This window comes from Pelecanus crispus, chromosome 16 (genome assembly GCF_030463565.1).
Source record: "Pelecanus crispus isolate bPelCri1 chromosome 16, bPelCri1.pri, whole genome shotgun sequence".
NCBI classification, from domain to species: Eukaryota; Metazoa; Chordata; class Aves; order Pelecaniformes; family Pelecanidae; genus Pelecanus; species Pelecanus crispus.
In genome coordinates, this window is record NC_134658.1 from 5,373,251 (window position 1) to 5,390,558 (window position 17,308).

General features: G+C 58.6%; 1 protein-coding gene across 1 annotated transcript in view; it reads left to right on the forward strand.

The window, feature by feature from the left end:
- Window positions 1–7,781: 7,781 nt before the first annotated feature.
- Window positions 7,782–17,308, forward strand: part of SLC9A1 (solute carrier family 9 member A1) — a 30,731-nt gene continuing 21,204 nt past the window's right edge. Inside the window, 2 exon segments of the mRNA XM_075721851.1 lie at window positions 7,782–7,886; window positions 7,889–8,258. Of these exon segments, the coding sequence (XP_075577966.1) occupies window positions 7,782–7,886; window positions 7,889–8,258 (475 nt within the window).

A 17,308-nucleotide genomic window follows, 5' to 3' on the forward strand; every position in this document is an offset into this window, starting at 1 on the left:
GCCGCCGCCACCCTGTGATTGACAGCTGCCCTAGCCAACGGGAAAGGGCAGAACGCTTCGTGCGGGCTCGGGCAATCGGCGCGGAGGGGGGGCGGGAGCGCGGCGCCGCGAAGGGGCTGCTGGGAGTTGTAGTCGGCGCAGGGAGCGGTGGCCGCCATCACGGGCCCCCCGCCGCGGCGCTGGGGCCTGAGGGCCCGGCCGGATCCCCCTGCCCCTCCCGCGGCTCCCCTTCCTCCCTTCCCCTTCCCCAAACCCGGGGGCTGCTTAACGCCAGGCCTCGCCGGGCCTGCATCCCCTCAGCTCGCAGCGGGGCCTGGGCCCCAGCTGCCTCAGGCACTCGCCCCAGAGGATGCCCGGGCTGCGCCGCACCGGCCCTCAAAGGCGGCCTCGACTGGGGGGGCTTGTGCTTCACGGCGCCGCTTTCCACCGCCCTGCGGCCTTCCCCTCAGTGCAGGCGGGAGCCATCCCGCACGGCTCGCCCCGGCGCAGGGGCAGCCGCAGGCCGGTGCCTCCGCAGGCAGCTCATGGCGTGAACTCCCCGCAGGCAGCGCGTCGTGGCCGCGTCCCAGCGGAAAAACTAATCCCTGCCCGCCGACGTTTGGGTTTTGCACCAGCGATTCGAAGAAGCGAGGCGCACGGCTCCCCCAAACAGCACAAAGTTAGTTTTTTTGGGGGGGGAAAGTAACGCTGTGGAAAGAGCCAGGGGGTGGCACTGTTCGCAAGAACCTGCCCTTCGCCTCGTCCTGCCCCGGCCCCGCACACCGGGCGCTGGCCCCGGGACGCTGCCGCCAGGCCGTGGGGAGGAGGCAAGGCTGGGAGCTCTGCTAGTCCTAATTATCTTAACGAAGGCAGGGAGGTGTAAAATGAATCAAAAGTTATGAATTCTTCTCTCTGTAACTTATTCCCACAATTAAACATTCCAAAGCCTATTAATAAAGTGTAATGAATAGTTGAAATGTTCATTTAGAACTTAATTCCACGGCTCCTAGATAATCCCAGCTGCACAACAGAAGAAAATTGCTACTTGCCTATTCTGTGTTAACAGAAGGAGCAAAAAGCGCCTTAAATCAGACGTTACATGCAAGCGTGGGGACTCTCCCATACACCTTCAGACTTCTAAACAACAGACCAACCATTAGCTGTAACGATTTGTCTTCATCTCATAACCCATTAACTTATTCAGCTGTTGTCAAAGTTCTTTACAAAAGATAATTGTTAATTGTTGCCTCTGTATCTGTCCAGACTCTTTTAATTAAACAAATAATAATTGAGATCCATCACTATCATCCTTACAACAGGGTTTTATCTTCTTTTCTCAGATGCCGTCCTCATGGGGATCTAAAGCTCTACACAGAAATCAGGCAGGCTTCAGATGTCCTTGACACGTACTTGCTGGCGGAGAGAAAATTGGGGCACAGGAGCCTGATTTTTTTCTGAGCTGGTGACAGACAGACAGACAGACAGAAGTAACAGTGGCTGAAGCCAAGGAGGACCGGGGGTACTCGCAGGTTCTGTCAGAGCTGAAGTTTCCCGCTGCAGTCTCAAAGGGAACCGGAGGCACCTTGGGGAATGTAAACAAGGTGCTCTCCTGCCAGCACCAGAGCTCCTGCAGGATAAACACCACCTTGGAGAGTATCCTCGTGAAACAGGGCTGTGGAGTTTTCGGTCCAAAGAAAGGTACAGGGAGCGAGGCATAAAACTGCCTGGGAGCTGGACCTGCCCTTCTTACAATGTTTGCGGGAAAACAATTTAAGTCATACAGAAGGCATTTTTTAAAGCTTTCAGTAAATATCCGTCTCCTCTTCTGTCCTCAATCTATGCTACGCACAGAAAAAAAAAGAATTCAGCATAAAAAACCCACAACATGCACATAAAAGTTAAATTTTACACCCCGTGCCAATAGTTAGGAAGTCACAGCACACATGGACACAGGTTCATAGACGTAGATCTGTGAGAGAGAATGGTTTGTCCTGCAGACACCCGGCCAGCGAGCACTGGAGCAGTTGAAATAAAATTGAGAGTCATGCATCCTTTACTTTTCACTTTCCTGTGCTGTTTATTGGGGCAGACCAGAGAAAAAGAAAATAATTTGACTGAGAGAGAAAGCCTGACCTGCGCCCACTTTGCTCGGGCAACTGCGAGTTGCAAGTGGGGATGGGGGAACAGGGGCAAAGTGTAAAGAGAGAGAGAAGCAGTGGTGCCGAGTTCATCTTTATCAAAATAAATGCACAGGGGATGAGAAAGAGCGAGCTGGGCTGATACAGAAATGGACTATAAACATATAGAAACCTTGTTGTAGCCAGTGTGGGCTGCAGCCAGTATGTACAGCAAGGTCTGTGCCCCTGGTTTCTTTGAGCAAATCTGCTGCCGATTCCTTGCATGACTTCAGAAAACACTTCCCTTTTGGTGCCTACCTGGGTTTACCTCCCTGTGCAGTGTAAACGATGTTTACCTTTTGATGATTAACATTTGCTGGAAAATATTTAGACCCTCTGATCAAAGCTATTATGGAATAGCAAAGCTTCGCGGAGGAGTCTGTCAATACGAGGGCTGAATTCTGCATGATTTACGTGTGAACACAACTCCGGGCAGTTGCTGGGTGCTGTCTTAGCGTGTGCTGGGTTACGAAGCTCCATGCGCTTGCAGGGTCCGGAGGAGCAGGGGGAATGCCGCTGGCTGGGGCAGAGAAGGTGCCCGGCTGCACGGCTGCTCAAAGCCAGGAGGTGTGAAAGTATTTCCAGGGGCCGAGGAAGACAATTACGAACTTAGGTATATCTACCGTGTCTGATTTTGCTCTCCAGGACACAACAGGATAAGCTCTGATGTATTATAACTTACGTAATTTGCTTGATGGGACATTTTTAAAGCTCCATCTGCCCGTTCATGCTCTCCCTTTGTTGTATTGCTCTCCCTTTTCCGGCTAAGCAGCTTAATCCTAATTACACTCCCTCCTGGTGTGAGGGTGGTGCAAGTTCCAAGAATCATGGCAAGCATCTCGGCTGGGCCCCGAAAAGCTGGAGGCGACTGCGCTACTCTCCTAACACAGGAGACACAAATAACTGAAAAAAGCCGCAAGGCAGCTCAAGCCCCAGGGCCCTGATGGGGATATTTGCCACTGTCAGAGCGCTGCAGTGCTGATGGATTAACTCAGGAACACAGATTTAATTGGATGTCTCCAGGTCTTCGTCTCCTGATCTGGAGGAAGCTGGAATGTCTTTCTACTTTGTCAAGAATTTGCACCAACTGAAATCCGTCACAGAGTCCAGCAGACCCTCGTCCAGCCAGTATCATTCAGCCAAGCAGGTTGGGGACATATGCTACCAAAGCAGCAAGAAGTTAATTTGATGCCGCATCCCCCACTGACAAATGTACGATAGCCAGGCACTAGAGAGTTCAGACCTACCCGCCACGGCTGCCGACTGATCCAGGCACGAGGAGGTGGAAAAATCTGTCCCAGTTATTTCACAGGAACATTGTACTAGTTGTAGCTTCTCGGAACAGTTTCTGAAAGATAACCAGCCCCAGCGTTTTCTGCTGAACAAGTCTCCAGTAGCCTGCGTGCTGCCAGCGCACGGTCCTGCTTCAACCGAAACGCGTACCATCTAGGATCAGGCTTCTCACCCAGATTATTTATTTTATTTTATATGATTAAGCCCTTTCAAAACGAGAAACACTCAGGATTCCTTGCTTAATTGCTAAAACAGATTAATTTGACTATCCAGGATATAACCAAGCGGAAGAGAGGAATTGACACACCTAGCTGGTTCCTGCCCAGGCCGATGATTCACTTTAATTGACGGGTCACATTTGTGGTTGATGATTTCCACCAAGGAGCTGCACCAAGGCTGCAGTGCTCCCGTCCTGTCTGCCGGGAAGGTGACGGGCGCATTTCCTGCAGCCTTCCTCAAGCGCGTCCGACTGCCAGTGCTTTGGGAGCTGATGCCATCTTATAACAAGAACGTAACCGGTGCCAACCAGCAAGCGTAACCATCAAAGCTTGAGTTTTAGAGGCCACGCATCATGTCAAGGGCCTGCGCCTTCCCCACACCGAGTGCCCCCAAGGATTAGGGACTGCACCTTTACCAAAAGGCTCATTTACCCCTAAAGTTTAGCTAATAAATCAGTTGAAAACTCCCACCAGTTTTGATAGCTCCGGTCACACACACACGTGACACTCAGAAAGTCAGTAGCAGAGCCAAGAAATAAGGGTGGCTGAGCCCAGTCGCACGGTGCCAAGCAACCCCCCCAACGCTACTCCAGTGGTTTTACTGGAGCCTTATCAGATTTCCTGGTGACTCAGACTACGCTGGTGACTGGGACGAAGGGCACGGTGGTACCAACAACCACAGACAGGGTTACAGCACCGCGTTGGTCCCGAGTAGCTGCTAACACCCCCCAGGCCCATCTCCCTGGAAATCATTGCTCTGCAAATCCCACTGCCCCGGAGCTCTCCCCAGAGCGGTGCCTCCGTGCTGAGGCTGAGCAGACCATGGCTGTCCCTCTCCAAGCAGCAAACCCCGAGGAGGCAAGTGGCTGCTCCGCTCTTCCCGATGGCCCAGGGCGCTCTGCCGGTCCTGCGAGCCCTGGCTGCCTCCCTGCCGGGTGCCTGGGCCGAGCACCCGCAGTCTCCCTGCCACCCCCATGCTGCTGGACATGGGGCAGTGCTGCGTCACCCCACTGCACCCCTCCAGCAGCGGGCACCCGCCAGGCCGGTCCGCAAATCCCATTCTGCTCCCTTTGTTTTTCACCCCCGTGCCCTTGCATTAGGGCCCCTTTGACTCCTTGCACCCCCCTCGCCTCTGTGCACCCCTCCTTGCATTCCCTCCCCCATGCCTCTTTGTGCCCAACCTTGCATGAGCACCCTCTGCCTCCATGCACGTCCTCTTTGCATTGCACCCCCTTGTCTCCTTGCACCCCGCCTTGCATTGCACCCCCCTCTGAGGCTTGCGCCCTCACCCCTTGCTTGCCTCTCCTCTGTGCACCCCCTTTCCAGTGGGATCCCACCTTGCCTTAGCGCCTTCCCACTTCTCTGCGCCCTGCTTTGCCCTGCACCCCACTTTGTGCCGGCACCTCCTCACCTCCAGGCACCCCCTTTGCAGTAACACCCGCTTTGCCTTGTGCCTTCCCCCACTCCTTGTGCGCCTCCTTGCATCGCACCCCCTCACCCCATGCACCCCTTTGCCATGCACCCCATGGCACCCCATCTTCCACTAACATCCCCAGCTCCTCTGCTCCCCCTATCCTGCTCCCACCTCTCTCTGCAGCAGCACCCGGCTTTGCAGGGCACCCCATCTTCCACTAGCACCCTCCCGTGCTCCCCATTTGCACCGCACCCCTCCTTGCACCACACTCCTCTTGCATCGCACCCCCTCGCCCCATGCACCCGGCTTTACAGGGTACCCCATCTCCCACTCGCACCCCAGCTCCTGCACTCCCCCTTTCCTGCTCCCACCCTGCTCCGCAGCAGCACCCAGTTTTGCAAGGCACCCCATCTTCCACTAGCACCCCTGGCTCCTGTGCTCCCTGCTTTGCACCGCACCCCTCTTGCACCGCACCCCCTCCTCCATGCACCCCTCTGCCCTGCACCCCTCTTCCACTAGCACCCCCAGCTCCCCATTTCCTCCCCCCTTTGCACCACACCCCTCTTGCACTGCACCCCTTTGCAGGGCACCCCCTCTCCCACTCGCACCCCTGCTCCTGCACTCCCCCCTTTGCACTGCACCCCTTTGCAGGGCACCCCCTCTCCCACTCACACCCCCGCTCCTGTGCTCCCCCCTTTGCACTGCACCCATCTCCGCAGCAGCACCCAGCTTTGCAGGGCACCCCCTCTTCCACCAGCACACCCAGCTATCCCTGTCCTACTTCCACCCTGCTCCGCAGCAGCACCCAGTTTTACAGGGCACCCCCTCTTCCACTCGCACCCCTGCTCCCATGCTCCCCCTTTGCACCGCACCCCTTTGCCCTGCACCCCATCTCCCACTCGCACCCCAGCTCCCACGCTCCCCCTTTCCTGCTCCCACCCTGCTCCGCAGCAGCACCCGACCTTGCAGGGCACCCCATCTCCCACTCGCACCCCAGCTCCCGCGCTCCCCCTTCGCACCGCACCCCTCTTGCACCGTACCCCTTTGCCCTGCGCCCCATCTTCCACTCGTGCTCCCCCTTTGCACTGCACCCCTCTTGCACCGCACCCCCTCCTCCACGCACCCCTCTACCCCCGCGCACCCCTTTTGCCCTGCACCCCATCTCCTGCACTCTCCCTTTCCTGCTCCCACCCTGCTCCGCAGCAGCACCCAGTTTTGCAGGGCACCCCATCTCCCACTAGCACCCCCAACTCCCGCGCTCCCCCTTCGCACCGCACCCCTCCTGCACCGCACCCCTTTGCCCTGCACCCCATCTCCCGCTCGCACCCCAACTCCCGTGCTCCCCCTTCGCACTGCACCCCTCCTGCACCGCACCCCTTTGCAGGGCACCCCATCTCCCACTAGCACCCCCAACTCCCGCGCTCCCCCCTTCGCACCACACCCCTCCTGCACCGCACCCCTTTGCAGGGCACCCCATCTCCCACTAGCACCCCAACTCCCGCGCCCCCCCTTCGCACCGCACCCCTCCTGCACCGCACCCCTTTGCAGGGCACCCCGTCTCCCACTGGCACCCCCTCTCCCGCTTGCACCCCCGCCCCGCGCCCCCCTTCGCACCGCACCCCTCTTGCACCGCACCCCCTCCCTCCACGCACCCCTCTACCCCCACGCACCCCCTTTGCCTTGCATCCCTCTCCTGCACTCCCCCTTTCCTGCTCCCACCCTGCTCCGCAGCAGCACCCGACCTTGCAGGGCACCCCATCTCCCACTAGCACCCCCAACTCCCGCGCCCCCCCTTCGCACCGCACCCCTCCTGCACGCACCCCTTTGCAGGGCACCCCCTCTCCCGCTCGCACCCCAACTCCCGTGCTCCTCCTTCGCACTGCACCCCTCCTGCACCGCACCCCTTTGCAGGGCACCCCATCTCCCACTAGCACCCCCAACTCCCGCGCTCCCCCTTCGCACCACACCCCTCCTGCACCGCACCCCTTTGCAGGGCACCCCCTCTCCCGCTCGCACCCCAACTCCCGCGCCCCCCCTTCGCACCGCACCCCTCCTGCACCGCACCCCTTTGCCCTGCACCCCCTCTCCCGCTCGCACCCCCGCCCCGCGCCCCCCCTTCGCACCGCACCCCTCCTGCACGCACCCCTTTGCAGGGCACCCCCTCTCCCACTAGCATCCCCAACTCCCGCGCCCCCCCTTCGCACCGCACCCCTCCTGCATGCACCCCTTTGCAGGGCACCCCCTCTCCCACTAGCACCCCAACTCCCGCGCTCCCCCTTCGCACCGCACCCCTCATGCACCGCACCCCTTTGCCCTGCACCCCCTCTCCCGCTCGCACCCCCGCCCCGCGCCCCCCCTTCGCACCGCACCCCTCCTGCACGCACCCCTTTGCAGGGCACCCCCTCTCCCACTAGCATCCCCAACTCCCGCGCCCCCCCTTCGCACCGCACCCCTCCTGCATGCACCCCTTTGCAGGGCACCCCCTCTCCCACTAGCACCCCAACTCCCGCGCTCCCCCTTCGCACCGCACCCCTCATGCACCGCACCCCTTTGCCCTGCACCCCCTCTCCCGCTCGCACCCCCGCCCCGCGCCCCCCCTTCGCACCGCACCCCTCCTGCACGCACCCCCGCCTCTCCCCACCCGCCGCCGCCGCCGCCGCCGCCGCTGCCTCCGCCCCTGCCTCCTCCCCGCTCGGTGGGATGTGCCCCGGCGCCGCGGCCGCCCCAGCTGCGCTCCGGCTGTCGGCGGGGCGGCTCCTGCCCCACGCCGCCGGCGGGCCCCGCCGCCCGCCCGAGCCCCCCGCCGCCCCCCGCCGCCCCCCGCCATGGGCGCCGCGGCCCCGCGCGCTCGGCCCCGGGCCCCGCCGCCGCCGCTGCTGCTGCTGCTGCTGCTGGGGCCGCTGCTGCTCGGCCCGGGCTTGCAGGCCAACCCCGTGCTGGCCTCCGAGCCCCGGCAGGAGCAGCCGGCCCAGCGGGGAGAGATCGGGGGCTTCACCCCCGCGCCGCCCGCCTCCGCCCAGGAGATCCAGCCGCTGAACAAGCAGCCAGGCAACGGCTCGGCCGAGGGGCACGCCAAGCCCCGGAAAGCCTTCCCCGTCCTGGGCATCGACTACACCCACGTCCGCATCCCCTTCGAGATCTCCCTCTGGATCCTCTTGGCCTGCCTCATGAAGCTGGGTAGGTTGGCGGCGGTGCGGCGGGGCCCCGGGGAAGGGCAGCGGGGAGGGACCACCCCCAGCACCCTGGGGAGGGACCCCCCCAGCACCCTGGAGAGGGACCCCCCCCCCCAGCACCCTGGGGAGGGACCCCCGGCTTCATGGGGCAGACCCCCTGAGCGTCCCAAAGAGGGACCCCTCGGCTTCATGGGGCAGACCCCCTGAGCGTCCCAAAGAGGGACCCCTCGGCTTCATGGGGCAGACCCCCTGAGCGTCCCAAAGAGGGACCCCTCGGCTTCATGGGGCAGACCCCCTGAGCATCCCAAGGAGGGACCCCCAGCTTCGTGGGGCAGACCCCCTGAGCATCCCAGGGAGGGACCCCTGGCTTCGTGGGGCAGACCCCCTGAGCGTCCCAAAGAGGGACCCCTCGGCTTCATGGGGCAGACCCCCTGAGCATCCCAGGGAGGGAGCCCTGGCTTTGTGGGGCAGACCCCCTGAGCGTCCCAAAGAGGGACCCCTGGCTTCGTGGGGCAGACTCCCTGAGCATCCCAAAGAGGGACCCCTCGGCTGAATGGGGCAGACCCCCTGAGCATCCCAGGAGGGACCCCCAGCTTCATGGGGCAGACCCCCTGAGCATCCCAGGAGGGACCCCCAGCTTCATGGGGCAGACCCCCTGAGCGTCCCAGGAGGGACCCCCGGCTTCATGGGGCAGACCCCCTGAGAGTCCGAAGGAGGAACCCCTGGCTGAATGGGGCAGACCCCCTGAGTGTCCCAGGGAGGGACCCCCGGTTTTGTGGGGCAGACCCCCTGAGAGTCCCAGGGAGGGACCCCCGGCTTTGTGGGGCAGACCCCCTGAGCGTCCCAGGGAGGGACCCCCTGAGCATCCCAGGGTGGGACCCCTCGGCTGAATGGGACAGGCACCCCGAGCATCCCAAGGAGGGATCGCCTGGAGCATCCCAGGGTGGGACCCCCCAAGCAAACGAGGGCGAATTCCCCTGCACGTCCTGTGCAAAGCCCCGGGCAGCCTGGGGCAGGGCTGGGCACCGCTCTCCCCGCGACCTTGGGTCCGTGCCGTCGGGCAGGCCGGGCAGCGGCACCCCAGCCTCCTTGCTCAGCACAGGCTCGCTCGTCTCGCTGCCCCGGCGCGGGGCTGGAGGTGCTCCCCGAGCCCTGACCGCCCCCTCTTTGGACCAGGTTTGCTTTCCTGGCCTTTGGCACTTGAGGAGCAGCGGGGAGGAAGCATCGAGTTGGTTTCTTTGCTTCCTTTCTCAACCACAGATGCCTTTTGTAACCTTGGAGGAGTCACTTAAAAATCTCCCAAGTGCTTCAGCCTCCCCTTCCTCCTCCTCCGCAGCAAACCGGGGTAGGCAGCTGCCTCTGCTGCAAAGCATCCAGAGGATTCCTGCATTAAAGATAACGAGCATCAGGGGCCGTAGGGCTGGGAAAAGTCACCCGCGACCGTGACCCGCTCTGGGAAAGCATCACTCTGCCAGGGCGGGGGTTGTTGACAAAGTGTTTTCCAAACTTCTGCAGCTGGATCGATACCAACCCCATTACCCCAAAGCGTGTGACGTGATGTAACTGCTCCGCACCCGCCGGCACCGGCGTGCCAGACCCGGCCTCCGGCAGTGCCGAGGTCAAGCTGGCCCTGGTCCCGTCCGTGATGATAGAGCCCAAGAGGGCAGGCGAAATGTTTGCCTGTTCCTGCCTCAGAGCGGGTGACGGGAGGGAGGGGAGCTCTGCGTTTCCTTCATTTTGCTCTTCAATTACCATCAGCGATTTAATAACGCTAACGGCAGTGCTCCTTACGGAACGCTCCAGCTCACCGATTGAAATCTTGCTTTGGGAGCTTTTTTGAACTGGTGCCTGCTGGAAGCTGTGCCCTGTCCTGGCCCGGAGGGGTCTGAGAGACCCCCAGGAGCTCACATACCCCCTGCCCAGCTTTTCCTAAAAATATCTCGGCCCTTTCCCAGCCTGTGTGAGCGTGCGTAGGCAGGTAAAGCCCCATTCTCACAATCCCTCCTGGGTATTTTATTTACATGTAGGCGCAGGAGCGCAAACACTTCAGACCCGGAGTCTTCCTGCCTGGCTGGGAGACAAGCGGTCGGGGCAGAGTGGAACCAGGTGGGATCCGGGGCGGCGGGGGGTTTATCCCTTCCCAGCTTTGCCCAAAAGGATTTAAGGCACGTTTAGCTAGAAGGTGCCTCGCCATAGGCAATGCAGCCGCGAAATCACCTTTCCCAGGGCTCACCCGGCGCACGTTAAGCGACCTCTGCTAGCTGTTCGGGGCTATTGCACTGCGTTTTCAGCTCTCCTGTCTCGGAGAGCAAAGAGTGATGAAATCAGAAGTATCTGTGCGGAAGCTGGCGGAGAAAGGAGGGGCTAACGGCGCTGGCCTGCGGCCCTGCTCGCGGTGTGCTTTGAGAAACGGCCGCTGGAAAGCACCAGAATGGGCAGCGGCAAGCGGCTCCGCGGGCACGGACGTGATGGGGGGCACGGGGGCATCGCTGCCCGCCGGCCGCCCCCCTCCCACGGGCACCCTCCGTCGGCGGCGCCGCGCTGGCTCGCTGCGTGAAGCTGTTTCTGCCGCCTTTGCCTGAAGTTAGGGCTCGTTTGTGCTGCAGGAAAAGTTATTTCTGGCGGTGAGCTGAGCCCCATCGGTTCTTACGTGTTAAAGTATTATGCAAGCCTGCGTGTTTAAGGGGTATATTTTAGGAGGAGCTGCCTTGCAAGTTTGGCAAGGGTCCTTTGAAGATGGCAGGTGCTCTGCAGAGCTCCAGGGATGCTGATTATGCCAAAATCCATACCTTAGGTTACCTACACCTCTAACAGGGGCTTCAACAGCAGAGCAGTCCTGGGGCATCCTTTTGCTTGGCCTCCTCTCCAGGGTTTTGAAGGGGATAATGTTGCTTGTTCACGTTGTCTTGGCATGTAGTTGCTGGTGCAGCTGAATATTCAGGCTCCCTCCGCTCATGACCTGCAAAACTGTCTCGCTGCTTGGTGTGTAAACACCGGCCCCGTTGATCCCGCTCCAGATCAGAGGATGTTCAGGAGCAGCAAAATACGCTTTTTTTCACCCAGGGATGGCTCTTACACAACCGGGCGCCGCTGCAAGCCTGTGCAGTACAACCTGTGATGGCAGGGTGAGGCACACACGTCTCCAGGCTCCCTAAACTGGACAGGGTTTGGAGCATCCAGTTTCCATGTAGAGGGGAAGGGGGATGATGAGCAGAACAGGAATTTGCAGCGCTTCCTCTCTCCCCCCTGTCCTGTTATTGGGCATTTATTGATGCATCAGCGTAACCCTGCAAAACCCTGAGGTGCAGGGGACAAACATCTTTTCTCCAAGAGGAGGAATTCGTGCAGTGTGGGCTGTGCCCGACAGCTTGGCACCTCCTGGCTTCCCTTCCCCAGCTTCTCCCTCGGCTCCAGATGCCCCTTTACTGAGTTAGGGCTTGGGATTGAGCCACGTGTTGCTGCAAAACGGAGAGCCTTCAGCCCTGTGAATGATTTCTGGGTGACGTCCACTGGCGTAGTGCGGGGTGACCATGCAGAGGAGCTCAGAAGCGCTTACAGGGCTCTACTCTGGGCCAGGAGATGCAACCTGACCCTTGTCCTCTTGCTCAGTTTCCCCCCATTGCTCTTGACGCTTCGGACAGCTCTTCGGGGTTAAATGCGTCCCGGGGTCGTCCCTTCCAGGTGATTTACCCTGTCTCCAGCAGCTCTAACTGCGAGTTTGGGGAATCAAAAGTGCGAGCCGAGCCCTTCCCCTCTTGATGCAGTTTTGGTAAAATGACTCAAAGGAGGTTGGTTCCTGGAGGATTCACCACCTGACAGGGGGTGGCTTTCTGGGACAGAGGGACTTGTCACCCCAGCGTGTCCTGCAGGCGTGGGCTGTTTCTGCTTTGCTAATCCCGGTAGAGAAGCGGAAGGCTAGTGCTGGCTGCTTTACTTAGTACTCATGCGGTATTTTAAGGCTGTGTAGGGGAAGAGGCGGTGAGGGATAGCTAGAACCATGCCTTTCCAAAGCTCCCCAGCTACCTGCAGACCACATCTGGTGATGGCTTGGCTTTGCCAGTAAAAGTGGAGAAGCTTTCACTGCTGAGGGTTGCGACCAGACTTTGTCTCAACCTGTTGTATTGCTGCAGAAGGCCCGACCTTTGTAAAACAAATCAGAAGCCCTCTGTGCCCGTCTCCAAGGTTTTGCGAGGATATTATAAGGGTTTCCTTCGCGCCGTGCCCAAGGAGTGGTAGGGAAGGGCTGGGGGGGGTCTCTCAGCACAAGAACCTGGTTTCCTCACTCTGAGGACTGAGCTTTTGGCTCGCATGGCTCCCGGAGATGTTCAGGGGAATTCAGGTTCGACTGTAAATATTTTGTCATTTCAGGAGAAAGGGAAGGAGTGAGTCAGGAATGTAAATAACAGATTGTGGCTAGCAGTCCCCTTGCTGGCTGTGCGGACACGGGCAGGGACCCGGGGGTCAGAGCTTTACTGCAAGCCACCAGCTCTTACCCACCTTGGAGAAGAGTTGGGGTTACCTGTGTCTCCAAAGCACATCTCAGGCCCCACCTTCTAAAGCAGAAAAGCACAGCAGTCCGATTTCCATCCTGCATTAGGAGCCACCTTTGACCGAGGCATGCCCTGTTGTCTGTCTGCGGGGCCGTCTGTCTGCACCAAAGGGCTCTTCAGCATCTGAGAGCTGGCCCAGCCTCCTCAGAGCATCCTGGCCATTCCACCTTGCAGCTCAAGTGCACAGTGGCGGCTTGATTTCCTACGTGTCCACGCTGGAGACTGCTGCGGAGGCTCCCCGCGAGGCACCACTTCACGGCTGAGCTCTCTTACCCTGCTTTTGCTCGCTGTTGCGTGCTAGACACTAGCTCGCCGCCTGATGCAGCACTTGGAGTTGGAGCCTGGAGCAATCACTGAGTCATTGCTCTGTCTCTTCTTCCCCCTTTCGCAGCACTCGTTTTTATTTTTTCATGTGTCTGGGTTGGGGCTGTTGTCTGGGGCGTTCCCCCTCCTTCCAGGCCGTGTGACGGCAGCCAGCGCCAACCCCATACTTGCAGAAAAATCACCACCGTGTGATTCTTGGGCTGGTGTAAAGCGAGCTGGGGAGACTCTGCGCTATGCGAGCGGAAAGGGAGCCCAGAGCTGTGGGCAGCGGTGTGTCATGTGGGGACACGCTGCTGCTTTGGGGGTTCTTTGGTGCCACATCTCAGCCCGGTTTACTGGGCACGGGGCATCTCGGCATCAGGCTCCGGTGTTCAGTGCTACTCCTGCGGCAGCGGTCGCCTTTGGCCAGTACCGACCGTCCCCATCGCTGCTGGTGTCTCAGGAGGAACAAGATTAAGGAAGTTCCTGGTGCCTGCAGGCGGGTGATAGGAGCTCGGAAAAGAAGAGCAAAAACATGACGGATGCAAGTGGAGCTGTGGAGCCTCACGGAGGGTCTGGGCACGGCGGGGTGGCTCCTGTGCACGAAGGAGCAGGGACGGTTTCAAAACTGCCAGAGAACCATTTTTAGAGGCTGGCGGCTGCTGGCTGGCAGCGAGATTTGGGCGCTAAAACACTTGGGTGCTTTTCAAATGCTTTTAGCAGCCCACATCCCTCCCCTGAAACCGGGGCTTTTGGAGGGGCCACCCCAGAGGTCTTACAGAGACCTGGGAGTCAGGGACTTGGGGGTTTGTTTGGGTGAGGGGCGATAAGCGGGGTAAGAAACCTGTTGCGGTCGTGGCACAGAATTCAGGAACTGGATTTTGAGACCAGACGCAGCAGAAACACCCTGGAGCAAAGCCACCGGCGTGTGGACACCGGTGCCGCCTGCAAGGCTTGGAAAGAGGACAGCAAAGAAGCCTTGAAAGACGTGCATCACCCCAGCCGTCGTCATGGTGTTGGAAATACGTATGTCTGATGTACGGGATGAGTGTGCTGGAGGTTATCTCTGTTCCCCTTCTGCCACCGCAAGGTTCGCTTCCCCTGGGCGCCGGGCAGGGCTGTGCCGGACAGGCTTTGCTGGGGACGGCCATCGGCAAAGCTTGGCTGCTGGGAAGGGCTGCCGCAGGTTTCCTGGGCTGTTTCAGCTGGATCCATGGGACTGGTTCGTGCGAATTCCCTTGCTGAGCCGGAGGGAAATGTTTGTCTTAAAACCTGCCCGCTCGCAAGCGGCAGCCCCGGCTTATTTCATGCGTGGGCTGCAGATACCAAGGTGGCGTGTGGTCTGAGGTCGCCCCAGATGTTTCCCCGTTTGTATCAGTGAGCTGGTGGCTGTTCTGCAGGGGAGTTGAGGCTTGATGAATAACTGTCAGGAAAGGATGTTGAGATACTGATGCAGCTGGTGCCACAGAAGTGTAAATGGTCATGATAATGAATTTAAACAGCCTCTTCTAATGCAGACTTGTTGCATTCCCACTTCCTTGTCGGGGAATGATCCAAACGAATGCTGTGGTTTCCCTTTCTCTCTGCTTTGCCATCTTAGAAAGAACAGCCACAGCGGTTTTTTCCCTCCCTGATCTGCCCCTTGCTGGTGTCTGAGCAAAAAAACATCCAAACTGTTCCCTCCACAGATCTGAGAAAACCATTAGATTAATTAGGGCTGGAAGAGTGAAAGGTTCCTGCTGTGAAATATGGGATGGTGATGGAGTGGGAAAAGCTGAACCTGTCTGTAATCACAGCCTATACCTCCCCGGTGAGCCCAATGTCCATTAAAAGCAAAATTACGCTTGGTTTGCAGCCATGACTTTGCCCCCCACGGGGCCCCTATTGCCCGCAGCGGTGCCCGGTTCACCGCTCGGCTTTCTGGACCTCGAGGCCAGCCTGTTGTTTCATCCCATTTATCCACGAAGGCTCGGGCACCCCGTGCCCCGGGGGTCAGGGCTGGGCTAGCTTCCCACACAGTGTGCAGGTGGAATTTGGGATGTGGGCGCTGACTCGCTGCGTCCTGCGCTGGCCAGAGCCCAGACGGGTGCCGGCCCCGCTTGCAGGGAGATGTCGGGAAGTTGTCCCTCCCCTGCGACCTCCGACAGAGCTGGGGTGGTCTGTGGGGCAGGAGCAGAGCGTGCTGATATTTAGCCTGTTTGGTTCATGTCCTCCATCCCAAACAGCCCAGGCACCCGACGACGGCTTTTCCATGATCCCCAGAGGTGCTGGAGTTCCCTTGGGAATTGGGTGGAGAACGGGTCCTTTGCCTGCGGTTTGCGTGGCTAAACACAGTCCTTCGGGGTTTGAGAATTACACATAGAAGGGGAAACTGGGTGGCGGTGGAGGGAAGGGGGGAGGGTCATTTTTGGGGTTATGAGCATATAAACCTGGGGCACCGAGGGACCGGAACCAGAAGAGGGACAGCCATCTCAGTAGCGCTTGTATAAACCAGAAGCTCGTTAGGCTTGCAGAAGAGCATTTTATTAACATAATCCTTTCCCTTTTCCCTCCTGCAAGTCCTGGGTTTTGGCTGTAAACTGCGGAGATGATGGAGGATGTAGAGACTGTCCCAGGGTCATGCAGGAGTCGGCCCTTTACTAGAGCATCGTTGGAGCTGTGGGTACCGAGAGAGGAAACTTTAAAAATAAGCAATAATGAGGGTGAATTACTGCAGCGGTCTCGTAAACATTTGATTTTTTTTTTTTTCCCCTCTTTTGGGTCCCCAAGGCTTAATTTGTTCAAATAAAAACTGAAATCCATCCGGAATACTCTGTGAAAACACAGCCTTGCTGCATGGAGAGGGAGCTGGGTTACACCTCTGCCCTACGCTGGCTTCACCGGGCTGCCTGGGTCGTCAGCGGTTTCTTCTCGCCCGTCGGAGCTCAAAGCTGCTGGTGTAGGTTTGGCAACAGCCTCAGCGTTTTGAAATCTGGGCCAGCCGGCTTCAAAGGGAACAGCAGGGGAGCAGGGAAGTTGTGGGGATGGTTTGACTTGGACCAAGTATCGATGCTTGGTCCTCTCGCTTCACAGTGGCGGCTGATGTACCCTTAGGCAAGCTGTACGATCACCATCTATTCTACATGGCGTTTGATATCTTGCTTATCTCTCTAATTTTCCAACATCTTCCAGTTGCATGTTAATTGAGGGATGGCTATCTTGTCACGTTTTGTTCTTCTGCTTTTTCCTCCAGCAGAACAACACGTGCGTTTCTGCTTGGGAAGGAAGAAATGAAATCAAAAGCTCTACAGACGGGCATGCACGCACACGTTGCTGCATGTTTGTCAGAAAAGGCGAGATCAAAGATTGATCATTGCTTGGAGTGGAGCAGTGAGAACAAATTTGGTGGTGTGTCACCTTTGGTGGTGTGTCACCTTTGGTGGTACGTCACCCCATGGCTTGGGGTTCCTTCCCAAGAGAGCTTGACCCACCTGCATGATGGATTTGACAGGGACAGGAGTGACCAAGAGCTTGTTTGTAGTTGGGGTGACATTTTGAGATCCCTGAGCAGAAAGTTGGAGAATGCAAAGTACTTTTTGTAATCAGAAGAGAACAAATGTGTTTCCTTGGGTTGCCCAGGAGTGACTCATAAACGTCACAGCATCAATGGCCTTTGTCTCCAGAAAGTCGCAATACAATCAACCTCGAGGGATAGCTCTTAAATTCCACCTAATAAGAGGGTGCTGGTAAGGGAAATAATTCCCCTCTATCAAGCCTGCAAGACGCACATTGGCAGAAGCAGGCTGCCTTCTGCAGATTTGCGGCGGGGTTTTTTTCAGCGCTTGGAATTATTCTGCATTTCGGAGTCACGACATGCTAAATCTTAATGATGTATTTGGAGAGAAGGCAGCTTCCCACCCCAGTGCTGGAGATTTTGACAGCACAAATGCCACAGGCGCAGACTTAAGCACGCACAGGCCTTTAAAGAGAAGAGCTGGTGTATCCCGCCCTGCTAGTGCCTCAGTTTCCCTTGGGAGCGCTTTTCCCACGGCAGCCTCGGTCCCTGGGGGGGGTGTTTTGCAACGTACGGGCTCCTCTCATGTCTGTGAAGTGCTGTGTAGAGGAGAGAGCAGCTGCTCCCAGGAGCAATTCTGTCGGCTTGGCTGGGTGTGAAATAGCGTCGCCTGCATCCCAGCTGAGGGGGGATGCTGGAGGGCTGAAA